A 21316-nucleotide genomic window follows, 5' to 3' on the forward strand; every position below is an offset into this window, starting at 1 on the left:
TATGAAATGAAAATAGATAAGGGATGAGAAGTACCTGAGAACTGTGTAGCGGTTGAAGATGCATTGGACTCTATGGAAATGGTAGGACAAACATAATCAAGAAGATAAGCAGTACGGGTGATAGCACGGCGAGGGCGAAAGGGAATAGGGGAGGTGGGGTTTGAAGAGGGAAGAGGAAAATTGGGGTTCGGGTCTGTAGGTGTGGTCAGTGTAGGAGTAGAGAAGGGAATAGGTTCGGGAATAGGTAAAGATGAAATTTGGGATGGGTTTGGATGGGATGAGACAGAACGGAGTGCTGAAAAGGAAACTGATTTTCATGAAAAGTGACATCACGCGAGTAAACAATTGAGTCAGTGCCAAGATTGTATAATTTGTAAGCTTTACGGTTGTTAGGATAACCAATAAAGATACAACGAGATGCTCGGGGAGAAAATTTGTCGCAATGAGCAGTAAGGGTCTGAGCATAACAAAGACAACCAAAGACACGTAGATGAGAGTATGTGGGTGCAGTATTAAGAAGAAGTTGAAAATGAGTTTTATTTTGAAGAGACCAACTAGGGGTCATATTGATGAGATAAGTAGTAGTAAGAACACATTCTCCCCAAAATTTAAGGGGTAAATGAGCTTGAAAATGAAGATTCCGAGCAACATTCAAGAGGTTTCTATGTTTACGTTCTGCAATACCATTTTGTTGAGGAGGTTCAACACATGTATGTTCATGAAGGATGCCATGGTCATGAAAGTAGGTTTGAAGATTTCTCGAAAGAAAATTTTGACCATTATTGGTACGAATAATTTTAACCATGAAGTTGTATTGATTTTTTACAAGAGCAAATAAATGCATTAAATGACTAAAAGTTTCCGATTTAAAACGCATTAAATAAATTCATGTAGTAAGAGAAAAATCGTCAACAATAGTAAAAAAAAAAATGAGTACCACAAATAGAGGTAGTAAAATAACTACCCCAAATATCACAATGTAATCGATGAAAAAGAATTAAACTTTTATTCGCATGAACTAGAAAAGCTAAACATGTGTGCTTAGAACAAGCATAAGTATCACAATAAGAAAGAATACATGAACTATAAGAAATAGTAGGAATAGTAAAAATTAAAGGATGACTTAGACGGCAATGCCATATGGTCTTATTATCAATTTTTTTAACAGAGAAAGCAGTGCATTTTTTGGGCCAAAAAATGTAGAGTCCATTGCAAGCTTCACCCACTCCAATCAGCCTCTTCAATTGAAGGTCCTAAAAAAACAATGAGAAGATGAGAATATATCAACACAAGATAAGTGAATGGTGAGACTAGGGATAGAGAGGAGGTTAAAACATAAAGTAGGGACATATAGGACATTGTGGAAAGTGAGGGTTTCGGAGTGAAAAACAGAGCCAATCCCCTCAACGGGAATGGTCTTTCTCGTGGGTAACTGAATGGACCGAGCCATGGGTGGCGACTGGAGGTGCGAGAAGATGGATCGACAAGGGCTCATGTGGTCGGTCACACCACTGTCGATAATCCAATCGTGTTGTGGGTTAAAAACAGAGGTCGGCATGAGGGAGTTACCCACAAACGGCTCGGTTGAAGAAGGAGGTTGAAGAAGGGCCATAAGCTACTGGTAGTTTTCTGGTGAGAGGCTTGGGATCGAATTGGGGCTAGCACCTGCAAAATTGGCAGCAACAAATGGCTTCCCAAAGAGAATGGGTGCGATTGTTGCAAGGTTCATGGCCAAAAGGGTAGTCGATGATACGCCAGCAACGGTGACGAAGATGGCCGTCTTTGCCACACTCAGTGCATTTGAGAGGGGGTTTATCGGGATGAGGATGAGTAGCCCGAGTAGGAAGAACTATGTTTTCGGCTGGCTGATGGGTGACATGGAGGAGGATTTGTTTTTCTTCTTGGAAAAGGATGGAAAAAACTTTGTTGAGGGGAGGAAAGGGATCAGTGGTGAGGATTTGGGTGCGAAGAGCAGCGAAGGAGTCGTTGAGGCCCAGTAGAAACTGGAACACTCGCTCGTCCTCAACCCTATTTTCTAAGGTATTTGCATCGATGGGGGGTTGAAGGTTGGTGAGTTCATCTCATAATTGTTTGATGCTATTATAGTAGTTGGGGATGGAAAGTTAGTTTTGGTGAAGATTAGAGATTTCTTGTTTGAGATGGAAGAGACGAGCGTTGTTTCCATGACAAAAACAAGACTCAAGGTTGCGCCAGACAGCACGTGGATCATCATGGTAGTCTTGGGAGTTGGCAAGGGAAGGATTTATGGTGTTGAGAATCCAAGTGAGAGCCATGTCTTTGGTCATACTCAATTGAGCATATTTGGTGGAGGTGGTAGTTGGTGGTTTGAGAGTACCATCAACAAAACAAAGTTTGTTTTTGGCATTGAGGACATGGCGAAGAACACGTTGCCAATTGGGGAAATTGTTACCAGTGAGATAATCAGAAATAAGAACAAGGCTGGGAGAATCAGAGAGATGAAGGAGATATGGGGAAAAAGAAGAAGAGGAATCATCAGAAGAGGAAGCCATGGAAGGTACTTCTGAAGCCATGGAAGGTATGAAAAAGGTACGTCGTGGTCAATATTTGGCTGATATCATGTTAAGAAACAAAATGTGGGAAATATTTCTCTTGTTTATTCATTGATTTCATACACGTATATAAGCTTGAGTGAAATAATGTATACATGAAAAGAAAAAAGATTTGTTTTATAAAGAATGTGTAACGGCTAATTAGCTAAAATCATGGGATGGTTGGAATTGTGGAATCTTGTCGAGATGATGGAAGTTTGATTTCGTAATAGTTAAAATCTTTCAATTTCGCCTGTGTCCATATCCAAGAAGGGAAAAAAAAATGAAAAAAGGTTATCACGAGAGAATGATAGACAATGGAAAATAGTGTAAGGCCCAATTTGGTTTACCAAATGAGATGAAATTATCTCATCTGGTCTATACAGATGAGATAGTTTTGTCTATCTAAACGATTAATTTCACATCTCTATTTCATCTATAAGTTTTCAAACTCATCTCATTACTTTTTGACATAAATAATAAGGGCTTGTTTTGATAGAGAAACCATCTCATCTCATCTCATCATTACAACTTTCTCAAATTTCTATATAAAAATATAATAAACAATTCAACTTTTTCAAATTCTAAAATAATAATAATATTAAAAAATAATATTCTAACAATATTTTATTTAACTTATCTAAAATCATCTCATCTCACTATCTAAATGAGGTCTAAAGAATCTCACACAGTAAAAAAAATTCTTTTGTGATTAAAATAGAATAATCAATAAGTCATTATTAGAATAATATATTTTCCCAAAGAAATTGATAATTTTGTAAGTATTGAGTAGAAGTGCATTTTGGAGTTTTATTAGAAAATTCAAAATTAATAAATTATTTAAAACAAATCTACAACATAATTCATATACTTATTTATTACAATAATAAAAATTATTATAATTTATAATTAGAATAAAAAATGACGAATTTCTTATATATAGAAAAATAAATAGATAAAAATATTTTTTAAAAAAGAGAAATGATAAATTTTGGCTAACAACTTCCCAATATATTTTAGGATTTAAATTATTTTTTAGAATAATAATATCTTTAAGAATAATATATTTTAAAAATAGAAATTATTTTTTAGAATTATAGAATAATTTCGGCCAACAACCTCCCAATATATTTTAGGATTTAAATTTATTTATGATAGATTTTTTAATTACTCATAAATATTATTTTTTATTAATATATTCATAACTATTACTCAATCATTGGTGGGACCCACCCTTTATCAAAGAGTGCTTCTACACTCATTCATGGGAGGATCCCGACTGGGATCCCGTGCAATGTGTTTCCTTCTTTTTTGTCCATACATTTTTTTTTATCATTTTTAAATATATATTTTTTTAAATTCACAATGTCAATAAAAAAGACTTACTTAATCATTAAGTTAAAAAAAAAAAAGACCAATATCCCAATTGGGAATACCCTGTTGTGATTTTAATATTTTTCTTTATCAAATCTAAAAAGGTCAAAACTATCTCATCTCATCTCACTGTCTAAACATATATTTTTTTATAAACTATCTCATATCATTTTAACTTAAAAAATCTTATGATTATTTAAAATATATTATCTCATCTCATCTTATTTAAACTGTCTATCCAAATAACACCTAATACTACATGTGCAAATTTCTAATTTTATGAGAAGCTTTGCTCAGAAAAGCGAATTGGGCCAAAGGTGGCCCCATGTTAACTTCGAGCCGGGCATAAGCCCGGATGGATACGCTCTAAACAGATTGCTTTCTTTTGGTTTCATATTTAACTGACGTGTCTGCCATCCACCTGATAAACTTCATCTCTTTGGTTTCATATATACAAAGGTCAAAGCGTGGCATAACGAAAACGTGATTAGCCCAAACATAGCAAGTAGACGTAGGGGTCGGACTGGGATTCCCCCACGTGGATCTAACCCACTTGTCAGACCTGTATAGCTCCACGTTCAAATAGCTTCACAGCGGCAGTCACCCGCTCTTTGTTTGTTGCCTCCCCATGACCCTTTTTTGTTACCTTTTTGGTCCGGAGGCACTGGTTTCGAACGAATCACTGTGTACATGTTCTCGCTCCTAGCCATCAGTAAGTTCTATTTTCTTTTCTTCTTCTTCTTAAGATCTTGCTTTGGTTGTAGTGTATCTGATTTTGACGTTGATTTTATTAATTTGAAGGATACAAGGTGCTTTGTTTCGTTCTTGATCATATAACTGAAACTTAAATTCAGAGAGTTCCGGAATTGCAGATTACGGGATGATCTAAAACACTTCCAAAAGAATTCGCCAATTAGAAAGAACGGTTAATTTTAGCGTTGCAAATTTGCAATCATTAGTGTCACTAGTCACCAGTAAAATTTGCTTCCTTTCTTTTCCAGGTTCCAGTAACACCGGCAGGAAGATTTGAATACCAATCAAGCTAGAAACACAAACACAGTCATCCAAGGAATTAAGAAATGTCTGGCATATCTCTAGCTGTGGCTCCTCGGACGGAGCCTGAAGAAACCGACACAGCTGCGCCACCCCAAAAAAAGCCATTCCCCCAAAACCAACAGCGGCAACAGTCAGTGATGGGTAACATAATGGAATCACTGCGCCTTGTAGAACTCCAACTCATAGCCTTTATCTTAGTTTTCTCAGTCAGCGGTCTCGTCCCACTCCTCGATCTAGTCTTCCCTGCCTTCACCACTGCCTATGTTCTAGTTCTCTCGCGCTGGGTCTTTCCTTCCCGCGGCAGTAGTGTCGGTTCCAGGTCGCAGGAAATTTCCCAGAGAAGTAAATTCTTTAGGTTCTACGTGGTTTTGGGAACCACGATAGGGCTGTTCTTGCCGCTGGCGTACGTGTTGGGTGGGTTCTCCAGGGCAGATGACCATGCAGTCCGGTCAGCCACACCTCACTTGTTCTTGCTCTCTTTCCAGATACTGACTGAGAATGTCATTACTGGGTTGTCTTTATTTTCCCCACCTGTGAGGGCATTAGTGCCTTTGCTCTATAGCGTCCGGAGGATCTTTGTTATCATTGATTGGTTAAACGACGTTTGGACTAACCAAACACTGCCTCCAAGTTCACAACTTAAGGTAATTCTCAGCCGGCCTGTTCCTTTTCATGCATGTATTTTGACAATAAACTACCATTTTTTTTTTTTTTTTTGTCTTGTGGGTGTTGATAATCTGATTGCTATTGTGTTAGTGGTGTAGGATATAGCGTGGTTTTGGTTTGGAAGGAGCCTTGCAGTTGCCAATCTAGTGTATTTCTCAATCAATCTGTTTGGATTTTTGATTCCGAAATTCCTTCCAAGGTCCTTCGAAAAGTATTTCAGGGATAGAAATGAGATTCATGCCAAGATTGAGGAGAATAAGCGTTCTGCAGCCATTAACAAAGCTCAACCAACAGATAACAAGAAGGCCGATTAGTTCTGCATGCATGTACTTATATAGTTTGGTGCCATAGTTTCAGGACTAGATTTTGTTCTGGTATATAAGCAAAAAAAATGTAGTTTCTTTAAACATGCTAGCTGTCTGAATTGGTCGTTAAAAAAAATCTCTGTTGTATTAATCATGTTTGCTAAAACTTCCGCTGTAATTTCCACTCCTTGCCTCGATCATGCCAATTTTCCAATCAATGCGAAATCAGACTATATTTTCCTTTCAAATATCTACTAATTGCCACTTTATCTTTTCCAATGGATATTTATATTTCTGGGTCGACACTAGTTGTGATCGTGATTATGACAGTAAGACGCATGCATGATGATTGCAGATAGAGGTTATTAATTAGTGGAGTAATTAATTTCGTGATCATGATTGCAAGTGTCTTAATATGGGTTTTCTGTTTTATTCAACATATGATCATGTGGGCAATCATCTTCGCTCGGTACTATTTGTTTAGTGCCTGGTGGAGATGGCAATACTGCCTTTTAATGTGATATTATCTGTTCGATTTGCTTGCAAATCAGGGGTAGATCAGGAGTTGCAAGAAACACTACTGCGTGATTCTAATCCTTAAGGACACTGAATACATGGTTTACGAAGGTAACACTCGGCCCATATTCGAAAAAATCTTATCCAATGTCAGAATTAAAGCTCATTGAAAATTTATAATAAAGTATAAGATCAATATTTCCTTCTCAAGCTAGCAATGCAGAATTCATGGTATATATTACCTTTTGCAGGGCGGACACTCCACATAGCTGCACGTATAAGATGGGAGTCCTTTATAACAAATAATCTTAGCCATTTTCGAAAGACAGGGAATACCAAAAAGATCTTGCATGTCAAGCACTTATACAGACATGACGAGAGCCCATGATGTTCTTTTTTAAAAAAAAAAAAAAAGAAAAAAGAAAATCATAAATAAATAAACAAAAAAACAGAGATTGTGGGTAGTAGCAAGCAGTGATCACCATGTGGTCCATTGCATTTCAATAATTATTTTATCTGATCATTACGGCATGTCTAATTGTCTGGTGACAATTATGCACTAATTTTATTTTACTTCTTAGGGGTGAACTAATTAGCTGTTTAGTTGGGTGCATTAATATTTCCACTTTAAAATATCTTTTAACCCATGTTAATTCAACGCACCCTCGAGTATATATAATTATCCACCCCACCATTAATTAATTAACGAAATCACGTGTAATTAATCACAAATCTATAATGGTTAAGTCCGTCTTAACATATACACACTTAAAAAAACTCAAAAAATAAAAAATTGAATATATATATAATTTTGGCCTCTAAAACATTAATATCTCTACACGTGTATAGTTTTCTTTCTTTAAAATTCAAAAGGCTTCCATAATTCCATTATTATTTAAAGTCAAAACGTTTATCTTCTAATTAGCCACATTTATTATTCTTATATCTTCCTCAAAATAAAACATTTTATAAATAACAAAACGTATAATATATGCATAGATATATATACAAACACACATAATTATCATTGCATAAAATTCACATCTGAAAGCTGCCAGATGTAGGAATGGTTTGGATTTAGAGATGAGTTGAGATGGTTTGTGAATAGTAGAATAAAAGTTGAATTATTTATTATATTTTGTATGAAAATTTAGAAAAATTATTTTGAAATTTGAAAAAGTTAAATTATTTAGTAAATTTTATGTGAGAATTTGATAAAGTTGTAATGATGAGATGAGATGAATTGAAGTGGATTAAAATGGATTACGAATACAAACGAGACATTAATATTGTTCAACATTAAAAGTCATATTAAGGCAAATGATGTACACTTCGATCGACGGGTGCCCTAATAATTAACCAAACACTTTGACTAAAACCCAAATAGATCAATGAAGCCTTTCGTAGTATATAAAATTAATGAAACTTAAGAGACTCGTACGGAAGGCTTTTTCTTCAACCTACCCAGAAATGACATTACAACCAATATTAGTTGGTTTGACGACACTGTCCGTTGGAAGAGCGCAAGGAAGGGGTCCAAAAGCTCAAAGAAAATGATCTTCAACATGATCTCCTCGAAGGTGTTGACGAGCCAATAAGAGGTCCTTAATTTTTGAGATTTTTTAGATCTTTTATCGGTTTGGCCCAAAGAAAACAACATGATGCTTCCATTACATCTGTTTTTAACTAGTTACTATATATATAATTATTTAAATAAAATAATTAAATTAAAAATTAAAAAAGATGGCATATGAGTCGAGTCTACCTACCAAGCAAACACAAGAACAGTGATACGATAAGGATAGTCTCGATCATACAAAAATTGTAACTATGATGTCATGAAAATTAATCCCATGGGAAGTTGCAAGAAAATGAGAAGAAGGAACAGCTCGAGTCAATGAGTTAGAATGTCAATATCAAAATTGCATCTACTTTTGGCCTGGGTGGCTCGCTAGTGTCGACCATAGAATATTTTATGTTCCTAAAATCAACATCTGGGGTTCTTCGCATCGGACTTGAGATCATGAATGTTAGCATTTCCACGTTATTTCAAGTACGTAGTAAATGCACCCTCAATTTATGAGAATATTCGTGGCTGAAAATCGTATACCTTTTTGGGAAGTAAATGCACGTAAATCTTTCATCACCACTCTCCAAATCACTTCCTCTTCGAAGGCCCCAACGATACGATTGTTAAAAAAACATGATGTTTCAGGTTTGGTTTGACCTCTCAGATTATATGAGATGTGTGACGAAATGAAAAGGATAACATGTATATGTTGTTTTTAATAAGAATTCTAAGAGGTTTTAGGTTTTTTATTTTTTATTTTTTTATTTTATATATAAATTTTAAAAAAATTATAATTAATTATATAATACGTTAAAATTTGTTGTGAAAGTAATTGCTGCATGCAACTCCTTTGCAAATTACACAAAACAAACGAACTCACTCACGCAACAATTACTTTCATCAATTAATTAAAGGTTGCGTTAATGCATACATCATCTCACCTTAACCCAACAACACATTAAGAAAAAAAAAAAATACCATTTTCCTTTTTTAAATGGACAAACATATCATAGATGAATTGATGAAAAGCTGCCACTAGTATATTCCTTTCTTTTTAGGGCAGAAGAACAGTTTTTGGACAATATCTTTGTTTTTAACATGAAACAGTAAAGCATCTTAGGAGCCCTTGAATCCTTTAAAAAGAGGTAATTAGCAGCTATCATCCAAACCTCCTCAGTACTCGCCGTGGCTAACACGCTCCAATAACAGAGCGTGACCATTATTCTCTGCAAGGAACGGTGACCTCTACGTACCCTTCTGCCTTGTCTATCAAGCAAATTAAAACCCCATCACTGTTCCTCTGTCTCTATCTCTATCTCTCTCTATCTCTCACCCATAAAAATCACCCTGATCCATTTTCTCTCATCTTCTCTTTTAACATCCAAAACGATCAAAACCTCCACTTTCATCCGAAGCAAAGCAGAGATGAAGCTAAAGAAAGGTAAAGTATACCCATCTCCGTCTCCGTCGTCATCTTCGTCTTCGACGTCTGCAATTCCGTCTCCTTCTGATGGAGATTTTCTCACCGTGTTGAAGCTCCTCCCAGCGGCGATTCTAGCTCTAGCCTCCGTGCTCTCCCTAGAGGACCGTGAAGTCCTGGCCTACATGATTACCCGCTCCTTGAAACCCACAACCCCGTCTCCGATCACCCAGGAGTCCAAGAGAAAAAACCCCAAGAAATCCCTAAACAGCGGCAACAACAACAAGATCAGTAACAACACCCACAAACCTCCGATGTTCGACTGCGACTGCTTCGACTGCTACACCAGCTACTGGTTCAGGTGGGACTCCTCGCCCAACCGCGAGCTAATCCACCAGGCGATCGAGGCCTTCGAGGACCATCTGGCCCACGGAGAACAGTCAAAGAAGGTTAACGGCAGAGGCAAACGCAGAGAGAAACCGACCAGTCGCCGCGCTCCAGAAAAGTCCATCGATATTTCGGAGACTCCGGTTATACAGGAGATTGAGGAAAGCTGTGCCTTTTCTGTGACCTCTCCGGAAAACGACGTGGCTTCTGCGAGCTCGACGGACAAGGGTGATGTTTTTGTGGAAGGAAGTGGTAAGGAGAAGAATAAGGAGCATGAGGTGGCCATTGAAGAGGTCGTGGTAGAGAAGGAAGAAGAGGAGGAGGAGGCTACGGTGGTTGAAGCGGCAATGGTGGCGGCTGGCAGTAGCAACAACCACAAGGGTTTGGCCCGGAAGGTGCTGCCGGACGTGTTGGGTTTATTAAATTCTCGACTGTGGAGCCTTTGGAGTCCGAATGTGTAGGTCAAAATTTCAATTCTCTTTTTTCGCTTTTTTGGGTTAATTTCTATTTTGGTTCCAAGTTCTCGAGCCCCCAAAAGGAAAAAAAAATATAAAGAAAAAATGGTGGAAATATATTTTTGGTGGTGGGTTTTTACATATTCGTACTCGAATATTGATATGGTCCTTCTCAATGAAACTCTTCTTTAATCTTCACTTCCTCTTTTTGGGACACTTGAAAGTTCGCTCTTTTTGAGCTGGCTCCCATTGTCTGGACTAGAATCACTGGTCGGCGGGAAGTCATTTTCTCGGCGGTGAGGTTGGAAATGTTTATACTCTTTGTTTGGATGATCAAGTTTTGCTTAAGAACTAAGCTTTTGTGATTAGGTAAAGATATATAAATTTCCTAAGTGGGACAATCATTCAATGAGTCCTCATCTAGTTAATGGATAATAAAATATTTTAAAAAAAAGTTAAACTTGGATATTGTATTCTATGTTACTTTAATTTATTCGGTTCAACTTTTCTCAATGTCAATGTGATGCGATTTTCAATGCTTTATTTTGATTCCTTTTTGGCCAGAATGATCCCGGGGGGGGGGGGGTTATAATAATGTTTGCGTCTTAAATTTGGGTTGGTACCCTATGTTTCTGTGACTTTTAGGTGGTAATACCCTAAATCAACGGACATTGTCGAGTAAGTCAAGAAACTCAGAAGTGCCCGCCCCCTTCCTATTCAAGAAACTTTCTGCTGGCTGTGCTTCTTGTGATCTCATGCATGCAGTGAAACTTGATGACCATGATATCTATTGTCTTTGTCTCCAAGGATGAACTGTACGTGGGTGTTATAAAATAATATTTGGTAATAAATTATACCCAAACACTCGCCTTAAAAAATAATCTGCCGTCGCTGCAAGCTGATTGTAACAAGAGAAAAGATATTTGTAATCGTAAATTATGAAATATATTTATAATTGTAAATTTTGTAATTGTTGTGTAATTATTTTAAAAAAAATAAATAAAATATAAAATTTATATAAAAAAATTAATTTTTTAATAATAAATTATTCTTTTTTAAGTGGAGCTTTTACTATATACTCGGATATGATCTCAAGTGGAGCTTTTTTATTTTTAGCATAAATATAATTCTTAAAATCAAAAAACCTAAAATAGGTCTTTGACACTTTTATCGATGCGTGGCAACCACAAGCTTTGCTGACAATCCAAATGAAATTTGCCGAAACATCTATAGTAATATTCCGAAGCTAGCTCTGTCCATTGAACCAATGTGGTTTGGGGGCCTTGGTCAGGCAATTGGTTAAACTACCAAAGAGCCTTATCCATAATATTGTCACAAGGGGGGGACACCATGTCTGAGTCGCTTTTGTAAAACCAGAAACAAACGAAAAGTAATCAATTCCTCGAGGCCGGGGATGTAATTAAAATTGTCTGGATCTAGTTTGTTTTCACTGTCTCAAACAAAAGAACAAATAGGCAAGCCATCAATAAAAGCTATACATATCTACAGCTGAGTGGTCATGCCTTCCAAGCTGCTTTAGCTACTTGTGATGGCAGGAGAGCAATCATTTCCATCGATCCCTTCCGAAACTATGCAAGATAATCTAGTGAATTTAATTGGAATGTGTAAATTCATTACCTTTTTTGTGTCACTTTTCTCATAGTAACACGTAAAAAAACGCACAAAGGTATACTCAGATGCACAGATATTATGAAACTTGCCAATTAGATCTCTTTTTTTAAAGTTGTTTTAAATATCAATGTTTGTTTTCAAATTTGGTGGTTGGGAATACTAAGTTAAGTTGTAGAAATGATAATTAACGTATCCAATTTGAAAACAGTAACAGCTATTTTTTTTAAATGAACTGTTGAAAAGGATGTAAAGAACTAATTCTGTCGTCTAAAACCACTCCTTTTGATTCCTATAATGATGTCACGCTCATATTTGTTAGACTTGGAACAAACTAGTCGAATTTTTATATCGAATTAGCAGCAGTAGTGTGATTCTGTCAAACGACCCGTAGCTTTGTACATATCGCAGCTGTATAGTGTAGAGGACTCCGAGTAAAAAGTGGAAAAAGATGGCATTAATGATTAGGCCAGCATAAGGAGTTATGTGGACTCCGAATCCGCCTAGGAAACTATACCAGCAAGTGATTGTGTGAACATAAATATTTGCCGGAAGGCCCAGCCCAATAACAATTCATCATTGAATAATTATATTTAAAAAAAAATTATATTACATAATATTTAAGTAACAAAATTTGATTATAAGATTCAAATTTTAATTATTCAATGACTTCGTTAACATTTGACTTGGTGATCTCCTAATTCAATTTGGTGTTCTTTCTATCAATTAATTATTTAATTAATTTGTTTGTTTTTTAGGATAACTTCTTTCATATTTTTTAAAAATATTTTTTATTTTTTATTTTTTATTTTTGAATATTTTTTTTTTCAATTCTTATTTTTCCCCAAAATGTTTTTATTTTGTTTTCAATAATATTTATGTCAAATTTTTAGTAATTTGAGGGAGTAGATACTAAAATTGATAGTTTGGAAAATGATTGTAATTATTATTTAAGTGATGGTTTGAGTGGGGGGCTAGAGTATTTTCTTCAAACTGAGATAAGCTCCATAGGTTGTAATTGTATGTTGAGCGGCAGCCAATTGTCTGATCTGGTCCGGTCCGGTCTAGTCTGGTCTGGAATTGGTTTGTATAAAGTGCACGTGACTCCTTTCATGCCATACAAATGTGCGGCCTCATGCATCTTGATTATATTGATCAATACTACAAATTATCCGAGAAAATATTGGCCATTAGAGTACTGACCAATATAATGAAGATACAGACCCAACAAAACAAAGGGAGAGAGGACTGAAGAAAAGGGTAGCCCCCCCCCCCACCTACCCTGCACCCTTGATTACTAGTACTCATTCACCAGTAACAGTTAAAGAGGCTTTTGGACTAACAGCACCTGCAGATAATGAATTATTTGTCCAGAAAACAAGACCCAAGTACAGATGATCATAATACAGTAGTACTGAGGTTTGAGTTGGGAGCTTAAACTGAGGGAATTTGAATAGAATTTATTCATAATAGTCGAAAATTGGTTCTGAAACCCATAAGAGGTGCTTAAATAATAGCTAAGGAAATTCAATATTTTGATAATTTTGTTCGAAAATATAAACTTACAACAAGTATTGCAAAAAAATAAAATACGAAATAAAATAAGTATCTTTTCAAAAATCTGACCAAAATTGAAATAAGAATCATCTTTAAAAGTGATAGCGAAATATTATCATAAAAGGAAAAAAATAACTTAAACTGACATTTCAAAGAAAGAAAATAACTGATTTAGGGGTTGAAACGGGGGTTACAGAGCATAGCGTGGTGATCACAACGTGTACTCTAACAAGAAGTTTCTAAATTGGAGTCATATACATGATTTTGATACTTGTAATCAAAATTATGGCTAAATTACGGATGCATGCACAATATCATCTTAATTCGAGAAATCTTTCAATTTTCTACTGTATTTGTATTGATATGCCTTTTTGAGATAGTTTGGCACCATCAACGTAGAATCTATCAATATTTAGAATTATCATAACCAAATCCCCCTGCATCATAATTTAATTACATAGATCATAACACGTCGTCGACCTCTTTCATGTCTAGTCCCCTTGAGAATCCACTCCCCTCATGTTTGTGGCAAGAAAGTGTGTCGTCGCATATATAATTTTTGTATTTTAGTTTTGTTAAGAGGTGGCTTGAATCTAGTTGAAATAGTGACTCTGGTGTATGTTCGCTCGAGCGGTGGTTCTTCAGCTCGAGCGAAATGCAAGTCTGAGAGTTCGCTCGACATTCAGCTCGAGCGAAATGCGAGTCCGAGACTTCACTCGACACTGCTCGATAGTCAGCTCGAGCGAAATGCCAAACCCTACGTTGGCTCAACACTCGCTCGACAGTTCGCTCGAGCTAATGTTCTCAAAAATGCATATGCACTGTTTTTTATAAATAAGAAGCGGCGCCTCTTGTTTTTTCTTCTTCTTCAGTCATTTTTGTTTTCAAAAGTGATTTTTTGTGAGAGTTTAGAGCTTAGAGCAAAGTTTTAAAAATCGTTTCGTACCGGCCGATACGGCTGGTATTTGCCGTACCGGCCACTGGGCCGATACAGGTACTACCTGTATTTCGTACAGGTCGAAATACCGGCCGTTTCGGCCTGTACCGGCCGATATTTCGGTCTTCGTTTTTTTTTTTTTTTAATTTTTTCAAACTACAAACTCATTTTTTAACTTCTAATTCAGATTAGACTATTTATAATTTATATATATATGTATTTATATATAATTTATTTATATATAGATTATTATTTTGGAATATAATTTTGAAATATAATTTATTTATATATCGACTATTCCGAAATGTTATCTCGAAACGTTATCCCGAAACGGTACCGGTATCGAAATATTTCGTTTCAGTGCCTTGACCGGTACAGCGTCCGGTACGGTATTCAAAACATTGGCTTAGAGAGATAACTTCTTTGTGAAAGAAGTTTTGTATTAATTCTCCTGTACTCCATCATTATTTATAGTGAAAGCTCTGATACCGACTCTACCAATAGACGTAAGCTCACTTTAAGCTGAACCACTTAAATTTTGATATTTTCTGTGTGTGATTATCAGTATTTTCTTTTGCTTATTTCTACTGCTATACTTCAAGTTAGTCTTCGATATACAATTATTTCCAACAAGTTTGCTTCCCATAAAAGGATATGGCACAAGCTAGCATTCGCTTGGACCACACGTTTTACAGCATTTTATTATTATTCTCATTCTCAAGTGTCTGGTCTTAACTGTAGCATCATTTTAGGAGCTCGAACAAATCCAGCTTTAGGAGACAGACATCCAATCCAGACCCTGTGTTTCATTCCTATCAAGATTAGTCAAAGAAATCCAGATTGATCGGGCATTTTGAGTTGGGTATATATCATTGTTGGATCTGAACTCCACTTTTTTGTTTAAAATTTTGATTGGATGATTTAACATGGATCATCATGTCTGTTTGTCTAAATTCATGACTGATGCTGTTTATCCGACTATGTTAAAACAATTTTTAAGCGACTTTCTTTTGTGAGAATGGAGTGGAGTCAAGCTTTTAGCTTATCTGCTTTTTTATTTTTATTTTCAATATTGCTTTTGTTTGTTTTGAAAAGATTGTCAGAGACTTCTATTTCACTAAATCTTGTATCTTCATGTAACTGTTTAGTTTATCCATGCAATACTAAACTTGTGTTGAGGGAAATAAAAAAATAAAAATTCATGACTCGTGAGCTTCAATCGGACCTACGAAAGAGAATAAAGAGTTAAAAGAATCGACGTCGGTAAATGATATGTACATGTTAACTAACTTGGACATGATTATCATAAATTTCAGTCACTTTTCCATACAAGCACTGTCTAATGGGTCGTTCAGGATCCATTATGCATAAATCGATGGAATGTGACCCAATTTGAAGTATCTGCCCCCCCTGCCATTTTGTTGCTCTTATCGGCCAGAAAAGCAGAATATAAATCAATGACATTGATGGAAACAAAACAATGGGAGCATGCCAATTCTATCACAGTACAATTATTAGCATTGAAATCCGTTATTTTTTAAGCATTTTCTGTTTATCTCAAGCACTTAATTTTTCATGCTTCTCAATTTCTATCAAATCCCTCTTAAAAACTCTGAATAACCATTTAGAAACCCAAGGGGAAATTGCTTGATCCCTCTCGAGATCATCCTATCACACTGGGGGGGTACGTTTTCCAATTTTCAGCCTATAAAGCTCAGCAAGAACTTGTCTAAGAAACATGGACGCCCAAATTCCAAAGACCATGCTAATTAAGAATGGATAATTCTTGGTGTTAATTTGTGGGGTAATTTTATGAGCGGTGTTACTTTGTCGCTTGACTAGTACTGTTTATTTTGACTGTTAATTTAAAATTTTATTTTAATTTTTTTATCATTTTAAAATATTTTTAAAAAATATATCTACACTAATAGTTACTTTTTTAATTATTAAATAAAAAAAATTAAAATATATGAAGTGTCAAAATGAGGGAGAAATAGAATGGACAAAGTAGCATTTTTTTTTATTTTATCTCCAATTGTGTGTGTTTGAACTTCTGGCAGTAGGACTGGGTTTACATCCAATATGTCTGAGTTGTGTGTGATTTTTGGTTAAAATCATGGTTACTGAGGGGTCTTTTCTAAGTAATTTTTACAACTTCAAAGGGAGTACTGTTTTTTTTTTTTTTTTCCTATCAAGGATGCGTCAGTTTTGTCTCCAAGCCCAGAACCCGTTTCTCTTTTGCTGTGCTCCTTTTTAATTCACAAACATGCTCGTGGGACATGCTAAAGTTTCCCAAGGACTCTCCAACAGTCCTGTTCAGATGGACCTTTCTGATGGAAAACACATGCATGATCTGATGATAACTATGGTGGTTGAGAGTTGAGAGTATTGAACATGAAAGCCTAACAAAATTAGTCTTGTTCTTGATCACATCTTGCATCTTGACATAGACCACAGCAAAATATTTGTGTATATATAGATATGTGTGTATATATATATATGCAACTGGGGTCATTCATAACAGAGCAGTAAAAACTTGTTTTTTTGTAAACTTGTTTTTGCATGCCATGTTTTTGTTGATGAACTATGCATCTGAGTTAGGCCCCGTTTAGATACAGAAACGGTTTCATCCCATCTCATCATTACAACTTTTCTAAATTATTATATAAAATAGGATAAATAATTCAACTTTCAATTTTTTTAAATCTTAAAATAATAATAATATTAAAAAATAATATTTTAATAATATTTTATTCAATTTTTAACATCTCATTTCATCTCACTATCCAAACGAGTCTTTAATAACAATTACTATGTGAAAAATGATTGCTATTTTAAAGACCTTTATTTTTATATTCTAATCTCAGAAAATGCTGTTCGTATGGAAACTTATTTATATTATCTTTTTAAAAGGTACTGAATTAAATCTAAAATATCATTATATCTAACTTTCGATGTATCATTTATCTCTAAGCATTTTGATCGTGTATGACTCAAGGTGTCATATCAATATTATAGAGATTTGCATGTCATCCTGTCACGTCAGTAAATATCTTGAAGATGAATGGGGTAGAGAAGGATAACAAAAATAAAAAATTATATATTTTTTATTAATTACTATTTACTATTTTATATTTTATATCTTATAAAAAATATCTCTACGTCTTATAAAAAAATATTATAAATATAAAATATATAAATAAATAATAACTGATCAATAATATTATTCAACAAAAATATCGACAAGTTCCCAAAACTTTTAAAAACTAAATAGAAACAATAAATATAGTTTTAAGCATAAAATTAAAACTTGACACAATTCTGTCAACAAAATCCTAACTTAGCCACATCTGCATGGTGTACCAGATGCGCCATGATTGCTTTTATCTGCAGAAAAAAAAGGAAGAAGATATCAGATGTGGCAATCACAAGTGATTAAGATTAATCAAAGATTAAAGAGGGCCCGGCCTCTGAGTCAAAATTACATCTGAGCACAGGACATGCAACCCTGTGCTGTCCCGAACTGGAAAAGATCTCTGTTTCATTGGCATATTATCTTTGACTTCATATGGGTCCGACAAAATATTCTCTGGAGTCCCCACGATTCAATGTGGAAGACTCCCACCAACTAGCCAATAAGATAATGATAATTTGCCCATGCAAAAAAAAAAAAAGTGCATGTGCACAAACATGTTAAAGCTGAAAGCCAGATTACAAACATTGAGGGGAGAGATCTGACTTAAGGCGCTTAATGACAACTGAATGTGCTTACTTTAACTTGATATACATGTTGAGAAAAATTGACAAATAATGACCAATGCTACTGCATTCAAATGATATGTCAATGTCATGAGGAACACCGAATCATGAAAAGAGAAAAAGAGGAAATTGTAAATCCTATAATCAAACGCAGCATATTTGATTTTATTTCCTTCTTGACAAAGCATACCCGACATGAATTTGTAACCATCCTTGTGTTTCTGTCTAACCACCTCTTTCTCAGACTATTGGAGGGTCTCGAGACAACTCAAGAAGTGTTTGACGTCTTATAATTTATTAACAAGCATACAGCTTATCTATGAAAAGAAGTTACTTCCTCATCCTCACAAAACTGAAGTGATCAAACCTCTCAAAAGTGTTCTGAAATACCATAGAAAGATGAAGGTAGAGTGCTCCATTCTCTTGAATTTCTTATGGGAACAGACTGTCAAATATTCTACAAGTTTATCTTTGCATTATCTTCTTGCAGTTACTAGGTTGGATGCATCGGAAGTTCCGCCAAAACAGCGGCGATCCACTTAAGGATTTCGTGGTTGGTAAGATCTTTTCGGCTATTATCTTCCTGATAAGCGCATAGCTAATCATGGCCATGTTTCTTTTTTTATATTTCCCCAAGTTAAGGGCTAAGATATGTGTTGGTCTTGCTTATTTAGTTCTTGGTTTACACAGTTAATAACAAACACTCCAATTAGTGATGCGCACTGCCTTGGGAAGAAAGCAGGGGAGCAACATAAACATTAACTATCTTATAACAGAACTACTCCAGAAAAGTCCTCTGCACTTTCATGTCTTTATGTCGGAGATACAGCCCCAAAAGAACCCAATCTCTAAGCTAACATAATAGATATAACTGCCACGAACTTTAGAATGAAAATGGCGGGTACTTTATACAAACCTGCCTAAAATCAGGATTTAAAACAAACAACCACGTGACGTCCCCCGACAATATGCAACCGAGTCCTTTTTCCTTCTAAATTTTGTGTCAGGGCAATCTTGTGCTTGTCTTTCAGGGCAGCCATCGCTGGACGATCAACAATACCTCCAAAAGCAAAACTATGGCTATGGCACCAGACCCTTCAAACAAGCCCCAAAAGACCACTACCTTCGGAAGTCTTTCACCGGTCAAGAGGCAGCAAGAGTAGAAGAAGAAGACTACGAAGATGAATCATCTGCTGCAATGACTGAGCTCTTCCATGGCTTTCTTGCCATTGGCACCCTTGGTACAGACCAAGTCTCGACTGACCTTTCCACACCAAAATTTTCCATCTCTGTCGACAATATAACTGAAAAGGAAACAGAAGTGACCGAGAACGATCTGAAGCTCATCAATGATGAGTTGGAAAAGGTGTTGGGAGCTGAAGTTAAGGACGATGGCTGCAATTATTCATCTGGGAGGAACAGTCATGTTAGCACTGGGAGAAGCAGTCATGGCAGTACCATTACACTCAGTGGCAAGCCAATAGAAGGATCAGAGACCAATGCAAATGGCACTACAGTCTGCCCACTCCAAGGATATCTTTTTGGATCAGCAATTGAATTGTCGGAAACAACAACAACAACGGCAGCAGCAGCAGCAGCAGCAGTGCCAAAGAAAGAACATAGGACATCTCTTGGAGAGCTGTTTCAGATGAGTAAAACGGCAGAGGAAATGTGTGGAACAAAGTGCGACAGGGAGGAGAGGCGGACGGAGAAGGAAGCAGATAAGTCTGCCTTGCACCTGATGAAAAAGCTGCTGAAGAAAAAGATGCTTCATTCTTCTCGGAGCTCTACAGCAGCTGCTGGTGGATCTCTTGACTCTGCTTCGGCTGAGACAAAACTGCATAAGGTACATTTACCAAGCAATTTCATCCACCCCCAAACATAAATTCTTTCCTGCATGACTTTGTAATGCCACGATCAGTAAGAAATGATTTGTTTAATATAAAAAGAGTTTTTTTTTTTTTTGAACAGAATAAAAAAACAAGAGCAGATTGCACTTTCTTGTCCCAACCACTTTATCCTGTCTTCTTTATTCTTCTGATCTCTTTCTTTGTGCTCTCTGTTTTCAACATAACATGTGGCTTGTAGTAGATCCTTCAAATGTTCCACAGGAAAGTTCACCCTGAAAACTCAGCAGCAACTCTAAAGTCTACTAAGACCCAAAAGACTGAAAACAAGAAGAAAATATTATACAACGGGGATTACAGCAGTGGGGATCAAGTGCTCCCAGATGAAGACATAATCTCCTATTCCAAGAGATCCCTTTCAAAGGAGAGTATGCGGCGCCACAAGAGCCAATCTAACCCGCTGCATTTCACACTTAGCAGCAGCGATTCAAATGGGAACAGGGAGCACTGGATCAAAACAGATGCCGACTGTAAGTACAGATAAAATCTTCAATTTCCATAACATTGAGGTTGTCACAAAAAGATGAACCACTCAGTGTGTTCATATCACTGTCTACAATCCCATGTTCAAACTTTGTCCTCTTGATTCAATAACGAATGCATTAGAGTACAAAACGATTTCAGTAAAGAACATTAAACACAAGCCTAGTAATATGGTTGACCAGGGCTGTATTAAATCACCATTTATTCGAAAAAACTTAAACTAATGGAAAAAGGTAAATTTAATTATTTAAATTATATAATAGTGATTCAGTTAATTTTGTTTGCATTGTAGACCTAGTGCTGGAGCTCTAAAAAGAGGCAGAAGCAGCAATTGAGTTGTGTGGTGATATCGTCTTTGTATGGATCTCCTTATTGGTGATGGGTTGCTAATATAGCATACAAGTTATTATGTTGTAATGAGCTTGAGTTGAAGAAATAAATAAAAAGAGGCGCACCTCTTATAAATCTGTTTGTGAGTGGTGAATGTTAAGTGTAAGGTACATCTTCTGTTTAAAAGTAATCATAATTCGGCCATTGTGGCATGATTATCTGCCTAATGCAGAGTATAGCTTTAATATTTGGACATTTATAGCCAATCTTACTTTATATCTTGTCATCTTGGTAACTCTTTGATGGATATATGTTCAAATTTTGAGTTTTTTTTTTTAATGTCATCAAGTTTAACCCACCTAGGATCATGTGGTTGCGTTTGAGTAACGAGATAT

At 35.8% G+C, this 21316-nt stretch overlaps 3 protein-coding genes across 3 annotated transcripts; all 3 read left to right on the plus strand.

Moving 5' to 3' along the window:
* Nucleotides 1-4597: 4597 nt before the first annotated feature.
* On the plus strand, nt 4598-6191 carry LOC109003214. The gene is made up of 3 exons (XM_018981263.2): nt 4598-4656; nt 4946-5644; nt 5765-6191. Exons 2-3 carry the CDS (start codon nt 5024-5026, stop codon nt 5978-5980), a joined length of 837 nt encoding a protein of 278 aa, XP_018836808.1. The 5' UTR covers nt 4598-4656; nt 4946-5023; the 3' UTR covers nt 5981-6191.
* Nucleotides 6192-9251: 3060 nt separating this feature from the next.
* Nucleotides 9252-11181, plus strand: LOC109003213. Its single transcript, XM_018981261.2, has 2 exons — nt 9252-10321; nt 10965-11181. The coding sequence occupies exons 1-2, from the start codon at nt 9483-9485 to the stop codon at nt 10969-10971; spliced, it is 846 nt and encodes a 281-aa protein (XP_018836806.2). The 5' UTR covers nt 9252-9482; the 3' UTR covers nt 10972-11181.
* A 7316-nt stretch (nt 11182-18497) lies between these two features.
* LOC109003132 (protein LAZY 1-like) lies at nt 18498-21148 on the plus strand. Its single transcript, XM_035684170.1, has 5 exons — nt 18498-18606; nt 18692-18758; nt 19233-20047; nt 20293-20578; nt 20884-21148. Exons 1-5 carry the CDS (start codon nt 18601-18603, stop codon nt 20901-20903), a joined length of 1194 nt encoding a protein of 397 aa, XP_035540063.1. The 5' UTR covers nt 18498-18600; the 3' UTR covers nt 20904-21148.
* The last annotated feature ends 168 nt before the right edge of the window (nt 21149-21316 follow it).

This window comes from Juglans regia, chromosome 13 (genome assembly GCF_001411555.2).
Source record: "Juglans regia cultivar Chandler chromosome 13, Walnut 2.0, whole genome shotgun sequence".
NCBI lineage: Eukaryota > Viridiplantae > Streptophyta > Magnoliopsida > Fagales > Juglandaceae > Juglans > Juglans regia.

Excerpts from the sequence above, each read along its gene's own strand:
- LOC109003213 (XM_018981261.2), top strand. The coding sequence starts at position 9,483 with ATGAAGCTAAAGAAAGGTAAAGTATACCCATCTCCGTCTCCGTCGTCA.
- LOC109003132 (XM_035684170.1), top strand. Across the intron at positions 20,048-20,292 it reads CTGAGACAAAACTGCATAAG|ATCCTTCAAATGTTCCACAG; the intron begins GTACATTTACCA and ends GGCTTGTAGTAG. Across the intron at positions 20,579-20,883 it reads GATCAAAACAGATGCCGACT|ACCTAGTGCTGGAGCTCTAA; the intron begins GTAAGTACAGAT and ends TTTGCATTGTAG.
- LOC109003214 (XM_018981263.2), top strand. The coding sequence starts at position 5,024 with ATGTCTGGCATATCTCTAGCTGTGGCTCCTCGGACGGAGCCTGAAGAA. Across the intron at positions 5,645-5,764 it reads CTCCAAGTTCACAACTTAAG|GATATAGCGTGGTTTTGGTT; the intron begins GTAATTCTCAGC and ends TTAGTGGTGTAG.